This window comes from Eleutherodactylus coqui, chromosome 8 (assembly GCF_035609145.1).
Source record: "Eleutherodactylus coqui strain aEleCoq1 chromosome 8, aEleCoq1.hap1, whole genome shotgun sequence".
In the NCBI taxonomy this organism is placed as follows: Eukaryota; Metazoa; Chordata; class Amphibia; order Anura; family Eleutherodactylidae; genus Eleutherodactylus; species Eleutherodactylus coqui.
In genome coordinates this window covers 209,686,899-209,700,647 of record NC_089844.1, presented here as the reverse complement: position 1 = coordinate 209,700,647, position 13,749 = coordinate 209,686,899, and the positions used below count along the sequence as shown (strand labels likewise).

At 44.6% G+C, this 13,749-nt stretch overlaps 1 protein-coding gene across 1 annotated transcript in view; it reads right to left on the bottom strand.

The window, feature by feature from the left end:
• The window catches only part of CALCRL (calcitonin receptor like receptor), a 64,841-nt gene that overhangs the window by 16,768 nt on the left and 34,324 nt on the right, over positions 1–13,749 (bottom strand). Inside the window, exons 6-7 of the mRNA XM_066577286.1 lie at positions 10,881–10,972; positions 10,264–10,390 (exon numbers count right to left, since the gene is read on the bottom strand). Coding sequence (XP_066433383.1) covers positions 10,264–10,390; positions 10,881–10,972 — 219 coding nt within the window. The remainder of the gene's footprint in view (positions 1–10,263; positions 10,391–10,880; positions 10,973–13,749) is intronic.

Genomic DNA, 13,749 nt, shown 5'->3' with positions numbered 1-13,749 from the left:
CTGCAGAATTTGACAGGTGACATCGCCCGGCCAGCAGGCCTGGTGACGTCACATAAACATGTCACGTGGGCTTCTAATGTAGAAGTCCTGGGGCAGATTTATGGGACGTTACTGATGGCATCCCTGCTGGCCTCCTATTGGCTGCTGCAGTCACATGAGTTAAACAGCCAATATGGCCACTGCCACCGATGTGAACAGAAACCGGAGTGATGGCCAGCAGCGGTAGCGAAGAAGCGTGTAGGAGGAGGGGAGTCAGAAAGCCCCTTGAAGTCCACATGGAACATAATTGCTGGGATTTTACTCGCAGTTTGTGCAGATTTAATATGAATATTCCCTTCACGACCACCTAAACTTACGGCGGGAGGTTGTGAAGTGTGTATGGGGGCGTACCCAGGACCCGGGACCACTCATGACACAGCGGCTACGAGCCGCCTCTGACAGCTGATGTAACTGCTGCAACCAGTCGACAACTGGCATTGATGCATCTAGAATTAGCAAGCGTATTGTGAAAATTTAAAGGGCCAGTCTGGTGTTTTTATGAATGGTGCCGCTATCCCTGGTACATGCAGAGTGGGTTAGTGTTACCTCGGTTAGCCATTTCTTTCTATGTGAATCTTCCGGCCTCTTTCTCCCCATAAGGTTATCTGATCTCAGTTCAGACCTGTCAGATCTACTTGGGGTTGTATTTTCAGTCTCTAGTCAGTTTCTCAGTCTGTGTGAGGTTATTATTACATGAATCCTACCACGAAAACTGCCTAGACGGGAACACAAGCACTCCTGTCACACAGCAATAATAGAGGAGATCCTAGCTCTTCCTCCAGACTGGATACTTATGGGTTGTAGCCTATTTAGGTGAGGGTAATGATAAACCGTCCCCCGGGCAGGCAGAATGGCACAGCCTCAGCTAATGATGTGCTGATGCATCATGGGACAGAAGTGAAAGTTTAAAAAAAATAAATCGCTCCATCAAGATGGTGGCTGCTAAGTAACAGACCGGGGGCTGCACTGCATGGAAGTGGCTGCAATACGCAGAGAAGTCCTCCAGAGTGTGACAGGCAATCAGGTGGGAGGGGCAGGGATAGAAAAATGTGTTTTCGCCAGAGCGGCCCTTTAAAGGTGACATGCCATTTATGGTGCTCCAGCAGTTTCTGATTCCCGAATACCAAATCCAGACTCATCCTAGATCAGGGAGGGCTGGTGAGTGGCAGTACTCACTTATAGGCCAGACCTACTAGTAACACTGGTTTCTGACTGACCTTGCATTACATGTAGGACAGCTCAATCAGATCACTTCAAGTACAGGTGGCAAAAATTAACCCCTTAAGGACATGGCCTAGTTTGGTACTTAAACGGTTTGGAGTACTCCTTACATTGGTGGCAGCGGGAGTGGGGGGGGGGGGGGGACGAACACGTTGTACGGTATATAAAAGAAAACACTCCACTCCTGCTGCTCGCCGCTCTTCTGTTTACAAGCGGTGCAGCGGTCACATGGGTTGTTTACACATATGACCGCTGCAGCCAAGAGGACGATGGACAGGGATGTCATCAATGAAGCCCACGTGACACGTTTACAGAGCGTCGCCCGTCAGATGCCGAATTGATGGTCTGGTTCCACGGTATTTGGTTTTCAATGACCCCTTTACGGATGCAACAATTTGGGTGGATTTTCATAAGCCGTAACTTTTTGGTTTTCCTGGCAGCACCGTCGTATGGGGGCTTGTTTTTTGCCTATGAGATGCAGTTTTCATTAGTACCCTTTTTGGGTACATATACTGTATTGTATAACTTTTAGACATTTTTTTGAGAAGGGCGGAGTGAAAGAACCCATCAATTCATCCAGTGTGCAGCATAAATTACAGGACTTTCTGCAGATCGGTGAAACCCAAATTATAGTTCATAAGGCGTATATCAACTTTGGCAACCCCCCCCCCTCCCCCTTTTTTTAGGAACCTTTCTTATTTGTTCATAGATGGGGCTCTATGAGGGCTCGTTATCTGCAGGACAAGTTGGGGTGTTTATTGGTACTATTTTGTGATACACAAGACTTTTTCACCTCTCTCTATGTTCCTGTAAGGGACTTCAATGTGTGATCTTATGATTGTTCAGACGGCAGTGTATCATAGGATTTACTACTTGCTATGGCAGGTCGGGAAGCCACTGTTACCATGGCAAACCCATCGGCCCTTTGCAATTTCATGGTGTGAACAAGAAAGAAAGAAAAAAAGGCCTCAGCGCTCAGAAACGGTCCAATATAGCAGAATAGGTCATGGAAATAGCAAATATGAGAACTTACTTCCCAGAGGCGTCCTGGTATAGACGCCCCCAATCCCAGCAAACGGGACAAAATACCGTCGGCAATAGCAGAAATAGTTCCACGGTGTAATAATAGTAGACGCGTTTCGGCCAAACAATAATTAGGCCTTCATCAAGTACATGTGACAATATACAAAAATATACAGCACTTATATAACAATATTAAGCTACCTCCCCATGTAATGAATGTGGGGACTTCCGGGTAGCAACGGGTGACGTGGAAGCGTCACGTTGCGTGGTGACGCCGTTGGTTGGCAAGGCATCATGGGATATAGTCACGTGTGAATGCTGCGTCACGTAGCGGTGAGCTCCTCAGTATGTGACCAGAAGAGAACATCGCGGTAGTTAAGCAACGCGACGGTGCGTGATGACATCACCAATTCACGGAGCGTAATGGGATGGGTCACATGAGTGCGTCGCATCACGTCATGACGCGGCGAACTCACAAAGCGAGACTAGAAAACGTGACGGTCGCGTAGCAACGCGGCACTATCACAACTTGTCATGTGAGGGGAAACATGACCTAGTGACGTATATTAGTAGGCGGGGTAAGGAGCCGTCATATAATCAAGCGGTGGTAGTGAAATACAATCCCTTAAGGGGAGGGGCTAACATATGAAGGATACATAGGATGGATTAATTAACATATGCAAGGACTTGTAGTGGGCGGAACAATATTGACATGAAGTGTTCTATAACTTAATGGGGCTACCTAATGGGCAATGTCAACATGGTTAGGCTACAGAATGTGGTAGCCATCACAAGATGTGAAGGATTACATCTATATATATGGGGCCATAACAGCCCCAAATAAGGGTTTAGAGCACAATCCGAGTTACTCCATCCTACAAATTAAAAAATAAATAAAGATTTAAAATGGGGAAATAATTTTAATAAAAAATGGATGAAGATTAATAATAGAATAAATAAATATTATTAACGATGTATTCCATATAATTAATGTTTCTTGATGATATAATTAATACTAGTTATAATATTAAATGGAACAAGAAAGAAAAAATTACAAATGTATATATCTGGATGTTAGATTTTCTCTAAAGTCTCATTGAGACCGCGGGGGAACAAAGTATTAAAATGGAATATATGGAACATTTCTTTGGTTTTAAAGGGGTTGTCCCGCGCCGAAACGGGTTTTTTTTTTTTTTTTAACCCCCCCCCGTTCGGCGCAAGACAACCCCGATGCAGGGGTTAAAAAAACACACCGGGTAGTACTTACCCGAATCCCGGCGGTCCGGCGTCTTTATACTCACCTGCTGAAGATGGCCACCGGGATCCTGTCTCTCTGTGGACCGCAGGGCTTCTGTGCGGTCCATTGCCGATTCCAGCCTCCTGATTGGCTGGAATCGGCACGTGACGGGGCGGAGCTACACGGAGCCGGCATTCTGCACGAGAGGCCCCATTGAAGACAGCAGAAGACCCAGACTGCGCAAGCGCAGCTAATTTGGCCATCGGAGGGCGAAAATTAGTCGGCACCATGGAGACGAGGACGCCAGCAACGGAGCAGGTAAGTGTAAAACTTTTTATAACTTCTGTATGGCTCATAATTAACGCACAATGTACATTACAAAGTGCATTATTATGGCCATACAGAAGTGTATAGACCCACTTGCTGCCGCGGGACAACCCCTTTAAGCTTTGAAGATTCGCCGACGGGAATTTGTTCTATTGGAGTAATCTTTAAGAGGGATGGATTAGAATTCTGGTGTGTAAAAAAGGGTTTTGAGACACTGTGCTTGAAATAACTATTTGTAATATTGAATCTATGTTGGTTGGCTCGGCATCGCAAGGGATTTATGGTACGTCCTATGTATCTCAATGGGCAAGGACACTCAATGAGATAGATAACATAATTGGATCCACAATTGAGGTATTGTTTAATTGGATAAGAAGCGCTACCATTTAAAGGTTCTATCGCTTTTCTTTTGTGGCAAATTATAGGGCAACATTTGCAATTGTGTTTACCGCATGTGTATGTACCAGAAGATATTAGAGGGGGAGTCTGTTTGGTTGTCCTAATTTTAGAATTGAGTTGATTGGGTTGAGAGGGGGCTAAAATATTTCCTAAAGTGTGACCCTTTCTGAATATTGTTTGAGGTTGTGAAGATAATTTGGTTAACAGCAAGGGATCTAGCATAAGAATATGCCGGTGTTGTTTAATGATATCCCTTACTTCCTTGTGATAGGAATTGAATCGAGTTCTAAAATTACAGTCATGTTTCCGTATTGGAAATTTATTACTTGCTTGACATATTTCTGAGGCTGGAAAATGTATATCCCTTCCTCCTAATGTTGCTCTATCTAGAGAACTAGAGATTAGTGTCTCTGGATATTTCTTACCTCTAAATCTCTGCGATAAGATATTAGATTGTGTGTTATATTCCTTAATAGAGGAACAATTGCGTCTGAATTGGCCAAACGGAACCTTTACTTTCCACTGCTTTGCGTGATTGCTCCGGAAATCTAAGAAGCTGTTGGCGTCTACGGTTTTAAAATGGGTCTTGGTTTGGATAGTGTTGGCCTCAATGTATATATCAAGATCTAAAAAGGTAATTTGGGTGTGACTAGAAGAACCTGTAAATTCAAGGTTCCAAGAATTACAGTTTATCTAATAAAATTTGTAACTTCCTCAATAGTTCCATCCCATATGATGATAACATCAATGTATCTTTTGTAAAAATGGATGCGTGGGTCAGAGAGTTGTTCTTCAAATGCCCCCATGTACAAGTTAGCGTAACATGGGGCGCATTTGGTACCCATAGCGGTGCCCCGCGTCTGTAAATAAAATTGTTTATTAAACTGAAAATAATTGTTATGAAGGATGAAATGAATACTGTCAAGAATAAATTCTTTTTGTCGCATCGGGGTCAATTGATCTTTATCTAAAAAGTGTTTAATTGCCCGAAGGCCTTGATAATGGGGAATGTTTGAGTATAGGGCACTTACATCAAGAGTAACCCAAATGAACTAATTTTTCCATGTGATATTTCCCAATAGTTGTAGGATATGTGTGGTGTCCTTAAGATAAGCCGGTAATTGTGTTACGAGTCTTTGGAGTTGTTTATCGATATACTGTGAAAGGTTACTGGTAAGTCAATTGATTCCAGCTATTATTGGTCTGCCAGGGGGTTGGGTTATGGATTTGTGTATCTTAGGTAAAAAATAAAAATAAGCTGTTTCTGAGTGTTTGGGGTGCAAAAATAACTTCTCATTTTTGGATATAACATTATCATCATATGCCTTATTGATTAAAAGGGTTCATTTCATCCTTAAATCGTTAGACGGATCAGTAGATATGGGTTTATAATTCTGTGTGTTGTTCAAGATCCGAGCGGCTTCCTCTAAATGATATGATTTGTCCATAAGGACTATCCCCCCCCCCCCTTTGTCAGCTTGTTTTATAACTATTTCTTTCTCATTAGCTAATTTTTTAATTCATTTAAACTAAGTAGTCGTTAGGTTTTTCTTTTTCTTATTGGGTTTGGTGCCCAAGGTCTCAGTAAACTGTTTAAAGCTGGATAGTACCTCATTGTAAAACATGGTGATATTTGGTCCTTTTGATTCAACGGGATAAAAATTACTTGGTTGCTTTAGATCAGTATATATGGGTTTAATTCCTATGGTGTCATTAGTATCTATCATTGTATCTACATGGTTTGAGTTGTCCTTATGTAAATTGAAATGTCTCTGTCGCCGAAACGTTTTTTTTTTTTTTTCAACAGCCCCCCCGTTCGGCGCGAGACAAACCCGATGCAGGGACTTAAAAAAAAAAAACCGCACAGCGCTTACCTGAATCCCCGCGCTCCGGTGACTTCTTACTTACCTGGTGAAGATGGCCGCCGGGATCTTCACCCTCGGTGGACCGCAGGGCTTCTGTGCGGTCCATTGCCGATTCCAGCCTCCTGATTGGCTGGAATCGGCACGTGACGGGGCGGAGCTACACGGAGCCGCTCTCCGGCACGAGCGGCCCCATTCAGAAAAGAAGAAGACCGGACTGCGCAAGCGCGTCTAATCCGGCGATTAGACGCTGAAAATTAGACGGCACCATGGAGACGAGGACGCTAGCAACGGAACAGGTAAGTGAATAACTTCTGTATGGCTCATAATTAATGCACAATGTACATTACAAAGTGCATTAATATGGCCATACAGAAGTGTATAGACCCACTTGCTTTCGTGGGACAACCCCTTTAAACAATACCTCAATTGTGGATCCAATGATGTTATCTATCTCATTGAGTGTCCTTGCCCATTGAGATACATAGGACGTACCATAAATCCCTTGCGAGGTCGAGCCAACCAACATAGATTCAATATTACAAATAGTTATCTCAAGCACAGTGTCTCAAAACCCTTTTTTACACTCCATAATTCTAATCCCTCCCTCTTAAAGATTACTCCAATAGAACAAATTCCCGTCCGGCGAATCTTCAAAGCTTAAAACCAAAGAAATGTTCCATATATTCCATTTTAATACTTTGTTCCCCCACGGTCTCAATGAGACTTTAGAGAAAATCGAACATCCATATATATAAATTTGTAATTTTTTCTTTCTTGTTCCATTTACTATTATAACTAGTATTAATTATATCATCAAGACACATTAATTATATGGAATACATCGTTAATAATATTTATTTATTCTATTATTAATCTTCATCCATTTTTTATTAACATTATTTCCCCATTTTAAATATTTATTTTTTAATTTGTAGGATGGAGTAACTCGGATTGTGCTCTAAACCCTTATTTGGGGCTGTTATGGCCCCATATACACTACCGTTCAAAAGTTTGGGGTCACATTGAAATGTCCTTATTTTTGAAGGAAAAGCACTGTACTTTTCAATGAAGATAACTTTAAACTAGTCCTAACTTTAAACAAATGCACTCTATACATTGCAAATGTGGTAAATGACTATTCTAGCTGCAAATGTCTGGTTTTTTGTGCAAAATCTACAAAGGTGAATAGAGGCCCATTTCCAGCAACTATCACTCCAGTGTTCTAATGGTACAATGTGTTTGCTCATTGGCTCAGAAGGCTAATTGATGATTAGAAAACCCTTGTGCAATCATGTTCACACATCTGAAAACAGTCTAGCTCGTTACAGAAGCTACAAAACTGACCTTCCTGTGAGCAGATTGAGTTTCTGGAGCATCACATTTGTGGGGTCAATTAAACGCTCAAAATGGCCAGAAAAAGAGAACTTTCATCTGAAACTCGACAGTCTATTCTTGTTCTTAGAAATGAAGGCTATTCCATGCGAGAAATTGCTAAGAAATTGAAGATTTCCTACAACGGTGTGTACTACTCCCTTCAGAGGACAGCACAAACAGGCTCTAACCAGAGTAGAAAAAGAAGTGGGAGGCCGCGTTGCACAACTAAGCAAGAAGATAAGCACATTAGAGTCTCTAGTTTGAGAAACAGACGCCTCACAGGTACCCAACTGGCATCTTCATTAAATAGTACCCGCAAAACACCAGTGTCAACATCTACAGTGAAGAGGCGGCTGCGGGATTTTGGGCTTCAGGGCAGAGTGGCAAAGAAAAAGCCATATCTGAGACTGGCCAATAAAAGAAAAAGATTAAGATGGGCAAAAGAACACAGACATTGGACAGAGGAAGACTGGAAAAAAGTGTTCTGGACGGATGAATCCAAGTTTGAGGTGTTTGGATCACAAAGAAGAACGTTTGTGAGACGCAGAACAAATGAAAAGATGCTGGAAGAATGCCTGACGCCATCTGTTAAGCATGGTGGAGGTAATGTGATGGTCTGGGGTTGCTTTGGTGCTGGTAAGGTGGGAGATTTGTACAGGGTAAAAGGGATTCTGAATAAGGAAGGCTATCACTCCATTTTGCAACGCCATGCCATACCCAGTGGACAGCGCTTGATTGGAACCAATTTCATCCTACAACAGGACAATGACCCTAAACACACCTCCAAATTGTGCAAGAACTATTTACAGCAGAAGCAGGCAGCTGGTATTCTATCGGTAATGGAGTGGCCAGCGCAGTCACCAGATCTGAACCCCATTGAGCTGTTGTGGGAGCAGCTTGACCGTATGGTACGCCAGAAGTGCCCATCCAACCAATCCAACTTGTGGGAGATGCTTCTAGAAGCGTGGGGTGCAATTTCACAAGCTTACCTCAACAAATTAACAGCTAGAATGTCAAAGGTGTGCAATGCTGTAATTGCTGCAAAAGGAGGATTCTTTGACGAAAGCAAAGTTTGATGTAAAAACAATGTTATTTCAGATACAAATCATTATTTCTAACCTTGTCAATGTCTTGGCTCTATTGTCTATTCATTTCACAACGCATGGTGGGGAATAAGTGGGACTTTTCATGGAAAACACTAAATTGTTTGGGTGACCCCAAACTTTTGAACGGTAGTGTATATATATGTAATCCTTCACATCTTGTGATGGCTACCACATTCTGTAGCCTAACCATGTTGACATTGCTCATTAGGTAGCCCCATTAAGTTATAGAACACTTCATGTCAATATTGTTCCGCCCACTACAAGTCCTTGCATATTTTAATTAATCCATCCTATGTATCCTTCATATGTTAGCCCCTCCCCTTAAGGGATTGTATTTCACTACCACCGCTAGATTATATGACGGCTCCTTACCCCGCCTACTAATATACGTCACTAGCTCATGTTTCCCCTCACATGACAAGTTGTGATAGTGCCGCGTTGCTACGTTACCGTCACGTTTTCTAGTCTCGCTTTGTGAGTTCGCCGCGTCATGACGTGATGCGACGCACTCACGTGACCCATCCCATTACGCTCCGTGAATTGGTGATGTCATCACGCACCGTCGCGTTGCTTAACTACCGCGATGTTCTCTTCTGGTCACATACTGAGGAGCTCACCGCTACGTGACGCAGCATTCACACGTGACTATATCCCATGATGCCTTGCCAACCAACGGCGTCACCACGCAACGTGACGCTTCCACGTCACCCGTTGCTACCCGGAAGTCCCCACATTCATTACATGGGGAGGTAGCTTAATATTGTTCTATAAATGCTGTATATTTTTGTATATTGTTACATGTACTTGATGAAGGCCTAATTATTGTTTGGCCGAAACGCGTCTACTATTATTACACCGTGGAACTATTTCTGCTATTGCCGACGGTATTTTGTCCCGTTTGCTGGGATTGGGGGCGTCTATACCAGGACGCCTCCGGGAAGTACGTTCTCATATTTGCTATTTCCATGACCTATTCTGCTGTATTGTACCGTTTCTGAGCGCTGAGGCCTTTTTTTCTTTCTTTCTTGCTTGCATTTAACTCCATAATGTTTATGATTGAAGCCTCCTCAAGCTGCTCTACAGTGCACAGGGGGCCTGTATAAATTGGGCACAATCATCATCCATCTGATTAAGAGAATTTCTTCTACATCTACCATCATTTCACTGCCTCCACGAAGTCTTTGGACATCTGATCAAGCGGGGGCCACCTATCAAATATCTAATTTCATGGTGTGGTGGAGTGCCGATGACGTCACCAAAGGACCTCCCTCCCTCTTAACTCTGTACATGCACTGATCAACACTGATCCGTGTTCTCGCCAATCCCCACTGCCGCCAGTCCCAGCCGGCTCCCAGTGCAGTTGGTGCGGGCTCAGGGGCTGAGCCTGTGCTAACTACATTCTGTATATGTACAGCATTATGCTCTAACCCCTCTCGCCTGTGACATACATGGACATCATAGGGAGAGAAGGGGTTAAATACGGATATGCTCCAGTTCCAAAATATGGAAATGCTGCTAATCTTTCCATGATACTTTTTCGTTGTTCCACTCCTGGCTTTGCTGACCAGTATACCATCTTGTGAGCGAGGCCTAAAGATTTATTAAACCAACCTCCTCTTTTGGGACAGAAAAGACCAAATAATCATTAATTACAGTTTTCGGATTGACTTACTGGGTTGGTAGCCACCAAAGTTTGGTTGTTTGCCACGGCCGTCAATGAAATGATGGTGACAACTGAATTACAGACGAAGGACAAGAACAGATTCTTGTGAAGCGTAATTCTCTGGCAGCTTAAATTCCTGAAACGGGAAGATTGAAACGAAGTTATATTGTAAATAGTTTCCACATGTTAGCAAAAAGTGATACGAAACGCTCACAAACCATCAGAATAAAGATAAGAAAAGTCACCAAAAAGTTTTCAGCTAAACAATAAATAGTAATATAGAGACCAATATAGTACAAGCGATCACACCGATTGGCTAGCCCAGAGTCTGACGCCAGCGATCAGCAGTTATTACCAAGGAAGACGCCCATGCCAACGGCAGCTGCCACTGCAAATGAATGTCCGGCTGACGTCCCGGAACCCTTCTCGTACGTACAGCACCTGGGAGTTGAGGTCTGGCTATGAAGTACCAAGACCCCTTTCTCATATGTACTTCCTTAGACTTAGGTCTTCCCATGCCTGTCGGTGCTGGCAGTTAAAGGGTTAATGCGCCGCCAGCCATCTAGATCACATGAGAGATATTCGTTTCATTGGTCAAAAACATAAAATTTCATATAATCACTTACTTAAAGTAAAAGAAGATTCCTAAAGAGATGAGAAGTGAGGCCACCGACAACCCGTGTCCAATAATAGTCAAGTAGAACAAGTTAAGGGCCGTCTAGGAAAGAGAAGACAATACCATGAGATCAGAAGGTGGTCAGCAGAACGGGGCAGCTTAGGTGTTTGTTAACTACATGAAACAACTGAAATTAAAACAAGCCTCTACCCCGGTACAGGATAGGAGGGGGGTATATTACCTCCAGTTGTTCTTCTCTGCTACCCCTCTGATCCGCTGGGTTCGAACCACGTTTGCAGTCATCCAAGATGGCTGCAGCAATCTTCTAATTCCCTAATGTACACTGTGCACTGCTCTCTGATTGGGCAGTGCTGATCACATGAGCAGTTCTAGCAAATCAGGTACCGTGAATTAGTAGTCTAACGCCATCAGTGCACTGTGGGGATTAGGTAGTCGGAAGACTGTTGGCCATCTTGGATAACTGAGAACAGGACCAGTAACAGGTGCTTCGGAGGGAAGGCAGGTAATATACCCCCCCCCCCCCCCCTCTGAGTTTTATCCCGAAACTGGAGGGTTGCTTTGGAGCCCTTTAAGTGCCTTTTTGTGTGTTCATTTGGTTAGCTGTAATGGAGATGGTTTGGACTTTCTGCTGTGGTTTCTCACATCGGACTTCGCCCCTTTCATCATAGAGGGGTGAAACATGCAGCAAATTCTGGATGCTACACATGTGGATTGGCAGCTGATATTTCTGCGCTCCCGGACTTGTTGCTGGGCGAGGCGCAGGCACACGCTGCAGTCAAAACGCTTCATTATGTGGCAAATGAACACTTTACAGCAGGGTGTGGGCTCCGCAAGTGATCGTCAGGGGGTCCGACGGAGGGTCTAGCTCCCCGCTCTCTACTCACCTCTGTAGCAGTGTCTGGAAAGCCTGTACTGAGGAAATGAGCATGCAGGATCGGCTTCGGTCATGTGATCTGCGTTGCTTATGCCGACCACGGGTCCTGCACGCTCATTTCCTCAGTACAGCCTTTACAGACATCGCTACAAGGGTGAGTAGAGTGAAGACTAATGGCAGATTATAATAGGGGTGATTGGGGCGACCGCCCTGGGCCCGAGACTCCAATGGGGTCCATGGCCATCCCAATCGCCCGTATTGTAATCTGCACTGCTAAACCTCTCCCTGTATCTGAAGAGCATAGCGGCAATGGGGGACCCTAATACTACTGGTGCCACCAATATAGGGGTCGCTATTACTACTGGGGCCAACATAGGGGACGCTATTACTACTGGGCTCGCATTAGGGGAAGCTATTACTACTGGGCCGGAATAGGGGTTGCTATTACTACTGGTGCCAATATAGAGGACGCTATTACGACTGAGGCCACCGTGGGGGACACTATTACGACTGAGGCCACCGTGGGGGACACTATTACGACTGAGGCCACCGTGGGGGACACTATTACGACTGAGGCCACCGTGGGGGACACTATTACTACTGAGGCCACCGTGAGGGACACTATTACTACTGAGGCCACCGTGGGGGACACTATTACTACTGAGGCCACCGTGGGGGACACTATTACTACTGAGGCCACCGTGGGGGACACTATTACGACTGAGGCCACCGTAGGGTACACTATTACTACTGAGGCCACCGTGAGGGACACTATTACTACTGAGGCCACCGTGGGGGACACTATTACTACTGAGGCCACCGTGGGGGACACTATTACGACTGAGGCCACCGTGGGGGACACTATTACGACTGAGGCCACCGTGGGGGACACTATTACGACTGAGGCCACCGTGGGGGACACTATTACGACTGAGGCCACCGTGGGGTACACTATTACTACTGAGGCCACCGTGAGGGACACTATTACTACTGAGGCCACCGTGGGGGACACTATTACTACTGAGGCCACCGTGGGGGACACTATTACTACTGAGGCCACCGTGGGGGACACTATTACTACTGAGGCCACCGTGGGGGACACTATTACTACTGAGGCCACCGTGGGGGACACTATTACTACTGAGGCCACCGTGGGGGACACTATTACTACTGAGGCCACTGTGGGGGACACTATTACTACTGAGGCCACTGTGGGGGACACTATTATTACTGAGGCCACTGTGGGGGGGACACTATTACTACCGAGGCCAATATAGGGGATGCTGTTACTACTGTGCTGCAGCTGGACTTGCCATTGTTTGAAGTTGGTGTGCAGCCCAGCAATTAGTGTTAATTTGTAAGCACTACGCATGGCATTTAATGCTCACAATTTACTGTCAATTATTAGTTTTTAGTTTCTGTGTTTCCTTTCAAAGAATGTCAGATAGTAAAATAATATAGAGTACAACACCAAGTACCTAACTCGCTTAAAAAGGGTTTTCTGGAACTTTTTATGTCCTAACCTCAGGATAAGTCATCAATAGTTGATTGGTAGGGATCCAATGCTCGGGGTCCACCAGCACGGTTACTAGGCTTGCCAACAGTGCAGACAGAGCTGGAAGCTGGCAGCCCGGGTTGGTATGGCAGGCACCGCTCCTACTGAATCCAACCGGGGCTGCATTACCAACCCTGGACGATGCAATATGGACAGAGCTGTCTGCTTCTGGCTCTGTCCACGCAGGCAGCGGCCCCGGTGAACAGCTGACAAGCAGGGATCCTGTGTGGATAGGTTAGGTATAGAAATGGATGGGTCATGAATATTTAAGGCCCAGAAAACTCTTTTAATTGAAACTATACTAGAAAGTAATATCGCCAAAATGCCCAACAACACATGGTTTAAGACTAAAGTAACGCTGGCAGCCATTAATCCATATAATGATACTCTGTAACAAGTTCTGGTCTATATCAGGGTTTCTTCCTGATG